This window comes from Natator depressus, chromosome 2 (genome assembly GCF_965152275.1).
Source record: "Natator depressus isolate rNatDep1 chromosome 2, rNatDep2.hap1, whole genome shotgun sequence".
NCBI lineage: Eukaryota > Metazoa > Chordata > Testudines > Cheloniidae > Natator > Natator depressus.
The window spans coordinates 261,389,339-261,405,358 of NC_134235.1; the positions used below are offsets into that span (position 1 = coordinate 261,389,339).

General features: G+C 42.6%; 1 protein-coding gene across 3 annotated transcripts; it reads left to right on the forward strand.

Moving 5' to 3' along the window:
- The first annotated feature begins 6,054 nt into the window (after nt 1-6,054).
- Nucleotides 6,055-16,020, forward strand: LOC141983422 (zinc finger protein 212-like). Of its 3 annotated transcripts, none has more exons than XM_074946551.1 (5): nt 6,055-6,104; nt 7,590-8,186; nt 10,123-10,243; nt 12,697-12,789; nt 14,045-16,020. In XM_074946551.1, exons 2-5 carry the CDS (start codon nt 7,821-7,823, stop codon nt 14,608-14,610), a joined length of 1,146 nt encoding a protein of 381 aa, XP_074802652.1. In that variant the 5' UTR covers nt 6,055-6,104; nt 7,590-7,820; the 3' UTR covers nt 14,611-16,020. The 3 variants fall into 3 exon arrangements, 2 of the variants coding, with proteins under 2 accessions (XP_074802652.1, XP_074802653.1); XR_012638365.1 differs by lacking the exon at nt 6,055-6,104 and adding an exon at nt 6,310-6,365 and having other exon boundaries at nt 13,965-16,020; XM_074946552.1 differs by lacking the exon at nt 6,055-6,104 and adding an exon at nt 6,310-6,365 and having other exon boundaries at nt 14,078-16,020.

The following is a 16,020-nucleotide window of genomic DNA, read 5'->3' on the forward strand; positions in this document are numbered from 1 at the left end:
GGTTTATGGATCTTGGGTAGCAGATAGAATACCCCTGGTCGGGGTTAGCAGTGATAGGCTAAGGAGAGGAGACACATCTTTGAGGCTAAGATTCCAGTGCTGCCACTCAAACCATCTGTAGTTTGCTGGTTGAGAAGTCTAGGTCTGAGGAGCCAGAGGATGCTTTATCTGTTCAGCACTGCTGTTAGAGGGAAACAAGTTATTTGAGCCCATAGTGGCATTCATTTGGGATCAGGACTGGGGGAGGATAGATCTTCTGTTCCTTATGTTGAGGGATAGTGAGAAAGAGAGAGTGGTAATATGGTGGGAGAGATGTGGCCAGACAGCCAGAGTTGAGGGAGACAGTGGGTTAGGTTTACCTGCCAGCCATCCAAGCATACCTTGTACCTCATATTCATACCTCCTTAGGGTTGGGAGTGTGTCCTCTCACAGGGTCAATGTTAGGGAAAATGGCGCCATAGGCAAACTTGAATTTTTGCACCTTTTAAGCTTAAGTATGTAGTGTTAACGAAAGTTTCAGAAATTAAGCTGTAATCTCAAAAGTTTTTATCATTCACTAAAAAATACAAATGACAATTCAGTTTTATTCAAATAAATGTCAAAAAATAACATAGCTAAATGACAAACAGTAAACTAAATTAAAAAAAACAAACGTTCACCAAGACTCAGAAGGCAACTCTGTGTGCCTTTGCTGCCGCAAATTCTGATATTGCTTGTGATAGGCCTATATTTTGAGCCACAGCATTCTCAATACACAGGATGGCCAGCGAAGATTGTCTGTCATCTCCCATGGTCGATAGCAGATATGTTTTTATGAGCTTCAACTTCAAGAAGCTCCAGTCGTTGCTTGCCGCTGTAACAGGTACGGTTAACAGGATCCTGAGTCCTATCCATGTGTTTGGGAAGTTGTCATTAAGTTCATTGTTGTAAATAAATGGTAGAATTTCTTGAGGAGCACTACAGTCCATTGGAAGCAGACTTTGGAGATAGCAAAGTTCTTTGCAGAGGTCACTGCCATTAATGTCCGAGCTCTCTCCATATGTCAGTGCACTATGAAGGTTGTTACAGTGCTTCATCAAAATTTCTTTGTCAGAGAGTTGCGTTATGTTATGTAGAAAGCCCCAAAGATTCACATGTTGATTCATTTGCTCAAACTGTTCTTCCAGAGACATCAGTGTCTAAAAGCTGGTTGAAAAATTCAATTTTAAACTTGACTTCTGGATTGTTAACTGTTTCATCTTCACATTCATGGCTGAATTGATGCTTTTTACGATGAACATGGTTTAAACTCTACATGAACACCAAGATTTTCAGCTATTTCCTTAGCTGTTGTCAGAGCTCCTTCGTACCTGACTTCCCTGTAGTTTATCAAGTTTGTGGCTGCAACAATGTTGACGTTTTTCTTGCTTTGCATGCTTTTGTTCACCACATTGACTTGAAAAAGGATATCGTACCACACCACAATGGAGACAAGAAACTTGAATTCAACTAGTTCACATGCCAGGGTGAGTGCTTCATGACAGACACCTGCATCTGCTTGCCCTGATTCAGCCAATGCGATGAGGACTTCAGCTGTTTGGTATCGAACAGCTTTAACACTGTCAATTCTGCAGTCCTAGTGTGTTTCACATATTGGCTTCACAGTGATATTGACATGATCTGTGAGAATCTCCCAATGATGAACAGAGGTAGAGAACAGAAGGTAGATCCTTTTGCAGAATGCCACAGGGGGAGATGGACTCTGGTGAAGATGTTGCAGCATCCCTCACCACAAGATTGAGCAAGTGACATTCACCTGGAACAAAAAATGCTCTTGGGTTTTGGTTAAGGATTCTTGCCTGTACACCCTTGTTTTTCCCCTTCATGTTTGCACCATTGTCATAACCCTGGCCCTGGCAGTCTTGGATATTTGTCACATTCCTTCAGAGTAGTAAGTATAGTATCAGTTAGTCCTTCCCCTGTAGACTCGTCCACTGTTTTAAAATCAATAAAGTGCTTCTGAATGGTCACTTTACCATCTGAAGTATCAAGGAACCTGACAGTGAAAGACATCTTTTCATAATAAGAAAAGGAGTACTTGTGGCACCTTAGAGACTATCAAATTTATTTGAGCATAAGCTCTCATGAGCTACAGCTCACTTCATCGGATGCATTCAGTGGAAAATACAGAAGTGAGCTGTAGCTCTCGAAAGCTTATGCTCAAATAAATTTGTTAGTCTCTAAGGTGCCACAAGTACTCCTTTTCTTTTTGTGAATACAGACTAACATGGCTGCTACTCTGAAATCTATCTTTTCATAATGGCTCTCATCTGGAGTGCAATCCAATATAATGGAGTAGAACTTAGCACTCCTTAACCTTTTAAGAATATCTTGCAGCACTTTCTTCACCAATAATTCAATTATCTCATTCTGGATTGTTTTTCCAGAGTAGTGATCTGTCACCTCCCTGGAAAGTATGCGTCGCAAATGTTCCTTCATTACTTTATTGTACTTTCCTAGTAATTCCACCAAACCTAGGAAATTCTAGTTGTTCATCGTGAAGAGCCTGTCAGATAAACCTTGGAAAGCCATGTTATATTTAGAAAGATAAAGTGTTATTGTCATGAGCCTCTTTACAATGTTCTCCCAGTGTTTTGTCTCTTGTTTAATTACACATTGAAGATCCATGTTCATGCAATTATCCTGTTTTAGCCTTTGCTCTGCTTTGATCCACATTTGGTAGGAATTGAAATGACTAGGCGACTTTTCATGATGCATGAGAAGCTGAGACATGTTCTTCAATCATTCAACCCCTTGAATGCTAGGGATGATTTTGGATTCAAGTCGAAGAGCTTGCAGCAGAAACAGAAAACCTTGTCAGTGGAATCTGAGTAAAGCAGCCAGCGCCACTTCAAAACTTCGCCATTTTCAAGCTTTCTGTATAAAAACATCATAGAAAAATGGCAATTCTGCTCATCCAGAGGAAAATCCATGTCCTTTACTTTTGGTGGACCATTGGTCGCTAGCAGAGCTTGAATTTTGGGTGTTAGATTGGACCATAAAGCAGGATCAGAAATGGTATTGCTAAAAAATTGGGGATTGGTCCTGCTTTGTGGGGGGAAAGATAACTCAGTGGTTTGAGCATTGGCCTGCTAAACCCAGGGTTGTGAGTTCAATCCTTGAGGGGGCCATTTAGGGATCTGGGGCAAAAATTGGGGATTCATCCTGCTTTGAGCAGGGGGTTAGTCTAGATGACCTCCTGAGGTTCTTTTCAACCCTGATATTCTATGATTCTATGAATGCTTATAATGGGAATCCATTTAATCTCTGTCACTAGTGGCATCGTCATTATTCTGGTTCGGATAAAGAATTTGTTTTGTTTGGATCTCTTTGTTTTTCTTGTGCTGATCCTTGAATGTTCAGTTGTGGATTGTCTATGCATTTTTCATCTGATGTCTCTGCTGTGACAGTCTTGCGGCTACTACTGCATGGGTTGTTAACCTATATTAAGTATTTTTTTCATTGTATCTACATCTTTCTTCATTGCAGTCATTAAATGAGCTTTTTGTTTCCTTTTCTGTGTCCCTGACATCATCATATTAGGTACTTGCGAAATTGTCCTTCCAAGTCTCATGAAATAAAAAAACAATATATCTTTCACCACTTTTAAAGATGTCCACCCTCTCTGTGGTACAGTCAAATGAATCGTGCCTTCAGCTAAACAACTTGACGACTGAAGAGCTCTGAGCCTTATAGGTATATTTTCAAACAGGGAGAGGAGGTACTACCAGGAAGAAAAAATGCGGGGTGGACAGAAGGGAAAGTTGCTAAGAGCTGGATACGATGCTGTGACATTGCACTCTATAATGCTTTATAAAAATATTTATAAATGTGAATATGATGTAACTGGAATATGCTTTATGCAAAAGGTCTCTTGTAAGGTATCATTACAAATCTTATCTGAGTGTGTTCATCCTATTTGTATATATGTATCATTCTTGTATCTAAAACTAAAACTATGAAGTATTACTCTGAAGTCCTACTGTAATTATGCAAAGTGTGGGCCATTAATAGTTGCTTGGAATCTTGATGGCTCCCACTAACTAGAACAGTGGTCTGTAGATGGCTCTGTTTACCTGCAAGCCTCCACTGCCTATGTATGGGCCAGTCCTGAAAGAATGGAGGGTGGCTCAGAGGACTTGTGAACATGTCACATGACACTGAAATCCATCTTTAACCTGGTGCTTTTCCATTTAGAAGGAGGGGTGGGAAGCCAGAGAGACCCAAAGACTACCTGCCTTGTGTCAAAGATATAAAAGGGGATGAAAGAGAACAAAGCGGGGATTCCAGTCATGTGGAATCCCCTGCCTTTCACCTAAGATGCCTGCTGAAACTAACAAGGTCTGTATCAGGGGAAAGGATTGGGCCCAGACTAGGAAGGAGTCTAGTCTGTGAAAGAAGCTTATTGGAACATCTCTGAGGGTGAGATTTCATCTGTAATCAGTTTCTTAATGTATTAGGCTTAGACTTGCATGTTTTGTTTTATTTTGCTTGGTAATTTACTTTGTTCTGTGATTACCTGAAACCACTTAAATTCTACTTTTTTTACTTAATATCACTTTTGTTTATTAATTAACCAAGAGTAAGTGATTAATACCTGGGGGAGCAAACAGCTATGCATATCTCTGTGTTATAAAGGGTGCACAATTTATGAGATTATCCTGTATAAGCTTTATACAGAGTAAAACAGATTTATTGGGGGTTTGGATCCTATTGGGAGTTGGGTGTCTGGGTGCTGGAGACAGGAGCACTTGCTAAGCCATTTTCAGTTAAGTCTGCAGCTTTGGGAGCATGGACGAGACCTGGGTCTGTGTTGCAGCAGGCTCGTGTGTCTGGCTCAATGAGGCAGGGTTCTGGAGTCCCAAACTGGCAGAGAAAACAGGCTCAGAGGTAATCTCAGCACATCAGGTGACAGTTCTCCCTCTACATTTCCACACCATCATGCACTCTGGTCTCCCCTATTCCCTTGCTGAGAATAGTGGTGCTACATTTACTCTAATGCTGCTGCACTGGAGTCACCACACTCCCTGTTGGTTGATCGGGGGGGGCGCTCGGCGTTGCAGGGTAATGAGCTGAAAGTGGGGAGGGGGTCTGAGAAAGGCAGAAAGGGGCCATGGGCCTGCTGGAGGAAGGAGATGGCTATGTTTGAGGGGAGCTTGGGAGAGGGGATGGGGCCATGTCTGGGGATAGGCAGTCATGTCTGCGGGAGACTGATGGGTGGGGCTGGGCGAGAGCTGAAGGGAGCTCCAGGGGCAGCCGGTGGGGTGTGACTGAGGGGAGCTCTGGTGGGGTCTGGGGGTGACTGAGGGGACCTCCAGGGGGAGCAGGGGCACGGGCTGGGTGCAATGGAGGGGAGCAGGCTGGGGGTGATGGGGGGAGCTCCAGGGAGACTGGGGTGGGTGTGACTGAGGGGAGCTCTGGGGGGTCCTGGGAGTGACTGAGGGGAGCTCTGGGGACAGTGGCAGGGGAACGACACGGGTGCGACTGAGGGGAGCTCTGGGGGGTGGGCTGGCTGCCATTGAGGGAGCTCCAGGGGGAGCGGGTGAGGGCCTGGGCTGGGTGCGACTGAGGGGAGCTCTGGGGGGCGGGCTGGCTGCCATTGAGGGAGCTCCAGGGGGAGCGGGTGAGGGCCTGAGCTGGGTGCGACTGAGGGGAACTGCGGTGGGGAGGGGCGATGGAGGGGCCGTGTCTGGGGGGCGGGGTAATACCAACCGCCAGGCAGCGTGGGGGCGAGGCGGGAGGCCGGATTACAAGAAATCTCAGCTTTTCCCAGCGCGGCTTTTTTCCCAGCCTGCACCAGCGCCCCACTCGCGATCTGTAAGGGCTCTTCCGCAAGGTCGACAGCCGTCTCCACCAATCACAACTCGGTCCTGCCAGCTGCGGGCCAATAGGAATGCCCAGGTCGGAGCAGCCCACCACTGTCGCTGGTAGAGGAGACTCCTGGGGGAAAGTGGAAGAGTCAAGAGGCTGATTGGTTCCTCAGGCCCGTCGATCACCGGTCAGAGGACAACAGCCGGAAGAGGTTGGCCAATCAGAGGAGAGGACGGAAGAATGGTGTCGTCCTGGTAAGACTGAAGCTTAGCGCCGTTACCCATCCTACCTGGTGTCAATTCTGATTGGTCGTTGTCCTCACTCCCTACCATAACCTTCCCTGCTCATGGGGGTGGGTGGTCGTCTCCCATTGGTGGGCACTGGGCGGCGACCAGAGGCGCGCGCAAGGCGGGGCCGTTACAGGCTGCTGCGCGCGCTGAGGGAGGGGGAGAAGGGAGTGGGACGGTGCTGAAGGGAGGGACTGAGAGGGGGAAGATGGCTGCCCGGCAGTGGAGGTGAGAGACTCTCAGGGAGCCCCTCTGGAAGGGGGGAGGAAGAGGCTCCGCTTCCCATGATGCCCCGGGGCGAGGGAGAGGGGATGCTCCCCAATAAGTCTGTGTGGGCTGCTGGACTGGTTGTTGCCCACCCCCCCACCCCCACCCCCCCGCCCAGGATAGAGTGGGGCTGTCTGCTCCCCGACCCGTAACGCACCGGGGCAACGGACTGCGTGTGGTGGGTTGTACATTCCCCACAATGCACTGGGGTGCGGAGTGGGGCTGCTTTCCTCCACTCCCCCTGCAGTGCGTCAGGACAGGGACCTGGGGCTGCCGTCACCCCCGCAGCCTTCTGAGTTGATAAATCAGGGCTGCCTAGGCGTAACCCCACAATGAAACAGAGAGGAGGGTTCACTGTTCCCCTTCTCCCCCCATTGGTGTGCTGAGATGGTGGAGCAGGGCTCTCTGCATTTCCCCAGCGTGATGGAATGGTGCTTCTCCTTGACAGAATAGCTGGTGTAGGGCTGCCCGTGTGACCAGAGTGTCGGGAACTTCGACATGTAGGAATGGTGGAAACGGTCAAGAGATTTATTCCAGGGAAAGGAGATATCCCAGAACCAGTTCTGGGGTGTTTGGGGTTAAATTTGCTTGTACTATGCATTCCCAACATTCTCCCTTCTAGAGTCCCTTCTCTTGACATTTCCATTTCCTTTACACATGCCTTCGTCCCAATTTAAAACGTAGGTACATATCTGATTTGTTGACTACAGTCCCCTGTGCATCAGCATATACTTGAGTTCTTGCACTCCAACGTGCTTCTTCCATATGTCGATCCTCTGATACTTGCTTCTTCTCCAATGTGCAGCCAAAGTCTCCTTCTCTTCCCGACAAGTATAAAGCTGACATTTCCCCATATGAATTGCTCCTTTTTGGACATTGTACATCATCCTTCTGTTGCTGCCTTCTGTGTAACCCTAATGTTATAAATATTTTTTTGCTGCTGAATATGGCAAAATTTTTAGCAAATATCCTGACTGATAGGGTGTACTTGTGTGTATGCATAATGTAGGGGTGTTTAATATATGGGAGATGTGCATGGTAATGTTAAATGTTAAAGAAACATTTTAGTTTGGGGGTGTAAATAGGTACTTGGACTTGCAGAAACTGTATGCCAATATATGGTTTAAGGAAGAGCAGTATATAATTTAAGAAAGCAGGAGCCTGATTTTTCTCTGTATTTTACAGATATCAACTATGCTGAGGTCCACATGTGTCCTGTATTGAAGTCTGCCTCCACAACTACATTTTGCTTCACTGTGAACTTAATCTTTTCCTGTATTATACAACACTGTACGTTGTTGAGGTGCATATATCTACTGCTCTTAATATTAAAGCAATAGTTGATTATAAACCCTGCAAACTGACCTCTTGGCATCTTATTACTGTTTTAGATTTGTTTCTACTGCTCATTTTACAATGGTTTATTGCTCAGCTTTGAACTGTCAAAATGCTACAAGTGGGGTATATAAGAACAGTACAGTTACTTTCTATGGTTTTCCTTTACATAACAAACCTCTCTTGAAGCAGTGGATTCACAACATGGGTCGGGAAATGGGAACTCCATCAAAACATCAGCGACTATGTTCTAAACATTTTGAGGACAGTTCTTTTGAAATTGATCCTCTAAAAATTAGGAAAAACCGGCGCCTATTGAAAGAAGCAGTTCCCAAAAAATTCATTTTGGGTGAAGACGGAAACTGGCTTGTTGGAACACCTCAAAGTTTCTGTGGTGGAATAAGTAATAAAACTCGAAAACGAATCCGGAATCCTGAACATTTGAAGGTAATTTAAATATTTGATATTCTATTTGTTTCTCTTAAATTAAGAGAGCATAATAAGAGAATACTTGGATGGGAATTCTCCAAGGGAACACCTAGGTGCTGCAGGAAATAAAAATATAAATGATTCAGTAGGTTGCACTTTTCCCTTTGAGTTGTTACTTAATCATTGTGCACCGTGAAGTTAGGAGGCACATTGTTGCTGAGCTCTTGTGACTACAGACAATATTATGGTGCTTCTCTCTTGGTCCTTTTTCAGCTTGTGCAATTACATTCTGCCCAAGTAAAAATTTCTGTTTGGCATTTCAGTTGGATACTGTACTCTTCTTTACTTCTTGCTCCAAAATGAATCCCAATCCTGCAAACCTGTACTCGTATGAGTGAGTAGTCCTTACTCATGTGAATAATCTCATTTGATTTGGGATGACTTGATTGTAGTATAGAGCTTATACTGTGTATGTTTGTTGGGTGTAGTATTGTTGTAGCTCTGTTGGTCCCAGGATGTTAGATAAGAATGGGAGATTATATCTTTTATTGGACCATTTATGAGGGTGAAAGAGGCAAGCTTTTGAGCTACACAGACCTCTTCTTCAGATCTGGGAAGACCTTGTTGGGGACTGTTAAATAGTGTCTAAGTTTCAGTTCAATTCAGTATCTTGTACATCAGTTTTGGGTGGTGATCCTGTTTAGGACCAGATATTACAAACCATCATCTGAGTAGTGCTTACTCATGGAATAGTTTCCTAATGTAAAAGTGAATACTCATATGACTACAGATTTGTAGAACTGGATCCATAGGTTGTACAATTGATAAAATTTGTGAAACACTTAGATACCCATTTGAATGAAAGGCAATACATAAAGGCAGAGTGTTCACTCCTAATATTACCAAATGGATACAAGCCACGTGGGAACAATAATACTGATCAGGCAAGTATTGATACAACTTTACATATAGTTTGTGTCCCTTAATATTAAAATTAATTGGGTGGGGAGCTACAGGCTAGATGTGAAATTGGCAGTCTTGGACGTATTTGCACTAGCTTTTCTTTGAAGTTTTGTTTTATTTTCAAAATTTTATGTTTGACGTTTGCCAGTATTTTTGCTCCCACAGTTATAGAGAGTGTTTAATCTTTGCGGAGGTTGTGGGCATTACACAAGATTCAAGGCCAAAAGAAGCACTTCCTATCTGGGAAATGAAAGAGGAAGTGGATTTAAGAAACTGCAGCTATAATACTGCACTTAACTCTGGTCACCTCAAATCAGAAAGATCTAGATGAGTTGGAAGGAACTGAAAAAAGGAGCAACAAAATAGATTAAAGGGTTGGAGGGTTTAATTTATAAGGAAAGATCTTTTTTAAAATATGTATTGGTGAAGGAGTGATACAACAGTCTGCCAGTATTTGGAAGGTATAAATGCTAAAGAGAGAGAGCAGTAACTCAGTTTGGTGCAAGACAGTATGCTCGTTTACAATCCCTTTCTTCTAGCTAAAGGAAAATTTAAGTTGATCACCAGGAAAAAGAAATCCTGGCAGTAAGATCTATTGAACTGTGGAGTTGCCTCATAGCTTGAGTCATTTAAAGTACATTGGACAAAGAAAGCACTGAAGAATGTGCTGAAGAGAACAACTGCACTGAGTTTCAGAGATTGGCCAAGATGACTTTGATAGTCTTTACTTCTACCTTTTGATTCTGTTGCTTGGGAAGTCATGATTCAGTGAAGAGCTAAGGAATACCACCTTGAAACGATTATACTGACTTTGAGAGCGACATAGCAGTATAAATATCTAATTCCTCTTTGTAAAGGTGATATACAGTAGCTGTCAGATATAGAGTGCCATCAGAAACACCCGGCAAATGACTGCATAGGTAATATTCTAAGTAAGGCCCTTGTCAGGATGTAATCAAAGATACTAAGTATGCAATACTTTTTATTTCAGGTCCCAGGGACATTTGATAATGTTGCAGCTCCTGACGGGAAGAATTTAGAAGAGTGGCAAAAGGAGCTTTACAAAAAAGTGATAAAGGACAATTATGAATCTTTAATCTCACTGGGTAAAGGTCAGTTTTCACTCATTCTCTGGAAGTTGTGAAATATGTACAGTTCTTGGGCTGGCTCCGGTCTGTTTTCTCAAATCCTTTGATGGTGGATCAGTTCTTAGATGCTCCAAAACCTTTGTGATAGAAGATCAACTCCATACGTCCTTTTCTGTAAAAGAAGATTGATAAACACAGTCATGTTTCTAATACCTCTATATCCACCACTTTCCTGCTGTGAATAATGCTTATACACTATTCAGTTGTGTATGTTGAAGCCACATGCACAGATACTACTTTCCATGTGTGATGTGGATGAAGCACTCCTTCAGTAAAGGATATTTCAAGAATAATGTATTTAAGTAATTTGTGATTATATCATTTCTTAATCTATATGCCAACTCTAAAACAAGAAAAAATGGCAATGGGAAAGATTAGATGTCTGTTCTCTTCCTCTTGAAGGGGATCTGGACTTTCAGCTGACTTATAAACTGCCAAGTGGTTTAGTACATATGGTGTGATTGGGATTCTCCCTGAATTTCCTGAAGGGAGCAAAACTGATTTCCAAGCAAACATTCTCCCTTTCTGCAGGATCTTTATTCAAGTAATCTGCAAATCCTTTCTGATGTTTTCTAGGATTACTTACATTTAAGTATGTATTTCTTTTTTTTTTACTTCTAAGATTTTTTTTTTTAACCCCCCCACCCCATTAAAGTGTGCCTTTTGGGCACACACTTTCATCCTTGGCAGTTTTTTGCTCAATTTTAGGTGAAAGAATTACATCACAAACCCCATGGATCTTTTAATCATGAAGTTTTAGTGTGAGCTGCTCCTACTCTGATTCCCTCCCTCCCCACCCCACCTCCCAGTACCTGGTCTGTATACAGTTTTTGAGTTTTTGTACTGACTTAACTGCTGCTGTGGTGGTGGTGGTGGGTTATCTAAGTAGTTAAATTGGTACAACCCTGTGTGTGGTGCTGTTTCAGAAAATTAGGAACACCTGCGGGGAAAAAAATAGCCACTTGTGAAAATTTTGGTTTAAGTGACTTGCTCAGCATCACATAGGAACTCTGTAGCAGAGGCAGGGATAGAATCCAGTTCTCCAGGGCAGTATTCAGTGCCATTAACCATGAGGCTACTCTTTCTTTTCCTGCAAGTCTCTGCCTCATTCGCTGCACACCATCCAACTTCTGCAACAAATGAAGTAGGGGTCCTACAGACAACAACCTCTTTCACAACACAACCCTGATCTATTGTCAAAGCACAATCAGTCTTTTACAAGGAATGGGGCAGGAGTTGTGTGAAAACAGTATATCATCACATAATTAAAGACTATCATAATGCATATGCACAAGGGGGCTGAATTAAGGTTATAGGTGTCCTTCATGCTAGACTTTGTAACCTTCATGTTCTTTTAATGTAATTTTTTGGATGTAATTTCTTAAGTATTCTTTTAAACAAAAAAAAAATTCATCCTGAGGAATAATATTGTCCCTCCCACATGGGTCATCAGCAGAATTAGGATCTTTGGATCCATGCAAACCTCTACCACTTGAGGTAACAGAGTAAGTGGAAGGAGTAGAAGGCTTTTATCATTTGTGAGGGTGTGGCAGAAGGGGATGGTGATACACACTTAGCCAGTGGGTTTCACAGGTATTTGCTAGGTGGCAAAGGAATATTAAATGGACTGAATTACATGTTCTTTGGAGAGTGTTTTCTAGTGACTATAGAGCCTTCCACCCCTGTGCTCCCTTCTGCTCTTATTCCCTGGTAGACTCCTGCCCCTTCTCCTAGCCTCCTGTGTCTTCTGTCCCATTCCCTCCACCCCAGCTCTGCATCTCTTTTCTCCTCACCTCTCTGCCTTTGAATCAGGCACTTTCATTCTTCTCCACACTGCCTAGGTGTCGGCAGTAGGAGCATTGAAAGCATGGAAGAGAGTCTCCTTGCTCTTGGTTTTAGTGTCTGGTGTTTAGTGACCTCCAGCAGGTGGGAGGAGCAATTGCAGGGAAAGTCCTGCTCAGCCCATGCATCCCTGGGATAGAGCATGCTCAGTTGCTCCATAGGGATGGTGCATGTGCCATCTGTCAGTACATAGGAGTTGTGTGGGGATGGAGAGGAAAATGCTATTTGCAGCTGCAAGGTGTGCAAATAGCAGTGATGTCAGCAAGGGGCAGAATTTAAATTCCAGTCTCTTGGGTTTTCCTGGGGAGGTCAAAGCCACTGTTTTTAAACAGATATTAATGTAAACCGGGATTTTGACAAAAATAAATAAGTTGACCAAAAGTCTCATAATCTGAAAAGGTGAACAGACTCAAAAATGGTCACCTTTAACACTGTTACCTCTGCACAGTTTACCTACTACCACAGCAATGTAAGCATTAATTTCAGATAATGTGACATTCTTTGAAGTTTAAAAAATCAGTGAATATTAAGAAGATATTATGGGATTTTTTTTATTCTTTGTCCAAACTATTCAGTCTCCATACATGATATGCAGTCAAGAGAAGAGCTACGTGTCAAGGCTCAGCAGGGCTTGGAGGAAAGAGAAATGTCTATGAATCCTAGCATAGGTGAGTAATGGATTCAGACCTCTCAGAAGAGTAAATGACTTAAAGCTGGCAAGAGAAACCATCATGATGAACACTTCTGTAGTTTTTGTCTTTTCTCATGTATTGCTATTTTATAACAAGACCTTGTCATAAGTTCATTGTAGATATGGGAACCAGTGAACTTTCTGGTCTAAGGCAGATTCTCTCCTTTCATCCATCCAATTTCTAAGTGTTTGGATAACATGTTGTGTTGTTACTAGTATTTTTTAATACTAAAAATCACATACTGATATACATATACATAACCCTTTTTAAACAGATGGTATGACACATGCCCTACCTTGCAGAACATGTGGTCTAAGATGAAACATCTCTTTTGGTACTTATATGGCCACCATTACTAACATAGTGGTTGGGTGACATGGAAAAATAATTTAGGAAGGGTGATCGTGGTGAAGAATTATTAGTAAGGCGCATGAGGTAGGAAGAATTCCATGAGGTGTTTTAACAAAAGGTTTGAAAGAGGCAAGACGGTGCTTGGCGAAGAAGAGGGATGATGTTCCAAATGTAGGGGTACTGTAAGGAGCAATGCTAAGAGTCAGAGAAGGGAGCAGTAAGGTGAGAGAACAGGGAGGAGCATGGGAAATATAGAGGGAGTAGGGGGAAAATGAGAGCAGAAATGTTGGAGACAGGATGATCTATGCCTTGAAGGAAAAGGCATATTTCTATTTAATGCAGTAAAAAAGAGGGGCAGGGAGTTAAGTGATTCAGTTTGAGTGAGAGGGAGAAAGATGACGCAGCAGCTTTTTGTATGGAGTAGAGTGGAAGAGATTAGAATCAAGGCAGCCACAGAGAAAGTTACAAAAATCAAGAAGTAAGATGGCAAAGGTACGGACAAGGGTTTTGTCAGTAGCAATAGAGAGGCACAGGTAGATTTTGAGGGTATTAAAGTTGTAGAATCATCATTACTGGTGATATTCATGGCTTCTACTAGGGACAGTTTACGAAGTCAAATCTATATTGTTAAAATGCAGGGAGATAGATTAGATGACATAGTGTGGAGTTCTTTCAATCTAAATTACTTAAACTTCTGGAATTGGCAGTTTGAGAGGCATTTTATATGCAAAAGTTTGAGTGACATACATTATTTACTGGTCCAATAAGTTATCACTTTTCTGTTTTTTGTTTCCCTCAAGGAGCAATATGACCTACAAGCATTTTGTGCATTATGGATCAGGAATGTTTTATTCTTAGGAGATTTCCTTTTCCCAAACAGATGAAATGAATGTTTGGATTCTTTTTATTCCAGTGGATGATGGGATTGTGATCAAAACTGAAGTGCAGGATAATGAGGAAGCTCCAGAAAATGTGGAACTGCATGGATCGTTTTCAGGAAGATCAGAAGACCTGGTTTTCCAAACTCCTGACAATGGAATAACTTGTGAGAGTAATTGGAGCACAGAAACAGAGCCGAGGAATCTTACTGGAAGCAGAATGGGTAACTCTACTCTTGGGAAAGGAGATTCCAATAAATTCAAAGGTATCCTTTTCTACCAGGAGACACCCACAGGAGAGAGATTATATCTATGTACAGAATGTAAGAAAACCTTTAAATTGAAGATAGGTCTTTTAAAACACAAGCAAATTCATGCAAAAAAGAGTCCGGTATCATCATACATATGTACAGACTGTGGAAAAAGCTTTGGTCGCCATGCAGATCTTATTCGACACCAGAGAACTCACACGGGAGAGAGACCCTATAAATGTACAGAATGCGAGAAAAGCTTTACTGAGAAACCAAGACTTACTAATCACTTACGAACTCACAACATATGCCTGTAACCACTGTTGCAAAAGCTTTATGGGAACTGATTTTCCACTCAGTCATCAACAAATCCATCTGAGAATATGAACCATACATATGTACCGACTGTAGGAAATGCTTTTGTGTAGAAGACCTTTTATAACACTGAATTGAACTCAAGCATGGGACGGACCAGTCATTTTAGCTCATCTGTTTAAACCGTGAGAAGCAACTGAATTTATTAGCTATCAAAATGATTCATGAAAGGGGGGAGAACAGACACATAAAAGCGTATTGACTATACCAAAAATTTAATTCAAAAAAGCATATTCTAGAACACCAACTAACCTATACTAGAGAGAGACTGTATCATTGCAGAAAACGTGGGAGAAGTTTGACGTGAGGAACCTTTGACCACATCAGAGAATTTACGGAACAGAGCAAGATCATTCACAGAATTTTAGATAGAAATTAGAGCTTCAAAGAGCCTTAGATCAGTTTAAGAGATTGGCCTTCTTGAAAATAGGAAATAAATGGGAAAGTCCATTAAGCACACGCAAATGATATAGTGGTGCCAGCAGTGCATGTTAGTATGGCCAAAGACAAAATCTAGTTCAAACTTCCACAATTTAGAGTAACTTATAGCACATGAGATGCAGGCTTCATTTTTGAGCTCCTGGAAGAGAAAAGAGAAATGGATAATGTTCTCCTTTCTGTCGCTTCTGTGCAACATGAAAGATGAGAGGCAAAACTGATGTGGGATTATTCTTCTCTCTAAACCAAAAGCAGCACTGGCTCCAACTTAAGAGGAAGTGTCAGCAGATGGAGATAGGGGGAAAAAATAGTGGCGTCTTCTGCTTAAAAACATAATCAAACACAGGTCAGAAAATCTTACCAAACCTGTGCATCTTGTTAAATGCCTTGCTTAAAGGTGGCCTGCAAAGGATTAAAAAACATCTGTTTTTTGTGCCGTTTTTTTAAACCTTATGATGTGGACTTTCTTGCTGGGGGCGGGGGAGGGCGGCAAAGTGGGTGTTAAAATAAATCCTCCAAATTCTGTAGGATGTTGATTTTAACATTGCCCAATTGTGCCTACATATGAGCAGTTAGGGAGAACTAAAGAGGGGGGAAAAGAGTAAAATTTTGTATTGTATGATCATCTGTTACAATGAAGAGTGCTATGTTGTAGTATACATAACATTTGTTTTCAATGAATGGTGCCTGATGTTCGACTAGAAAATCCAGTCAAAAGGGGGACCTGACAGTGTCCGGTCAGATCTACTGACGGAGAACCAAAGTCCCATCACAGAGGTCAGGGAGGTGCCTGGTCACTAATCTGTGCCAACTCCTACTCAGCTGGGGCCTTCTCCTACCTGTGTTGGGCAGCTGCAGCTCCCAGCCCTGCCTTTGCAGGCGTGTACCTCCCGACCAGGGCAGAGAGCGGAAAA

Excerpts from the sequence above, each read along its gene's own strand:
- LOC141983422 (XM_074946551.1), top strand. The coding sequence starts at position 7,821 with ATGGTTTATTGCTCAGCTTTGAACTGTCAAAATGCTACAAGTGGGGTA. Across the intron at positions 8,187-10,122 it reads GGAATCCTGAACATTTGAAG|GTCCCAGGGACATTTGATAA; the intron begins GTAATTTAAATA and ends TTTTTATTTCAG. Across the intron at positions 12,790-14,044 it reads GTCTATGAATCCTAGCATAG|ATGAAATGAATGTTTGGATT; the intron begins GTGAGTAATGGA and ends TTTCCCAAACAG.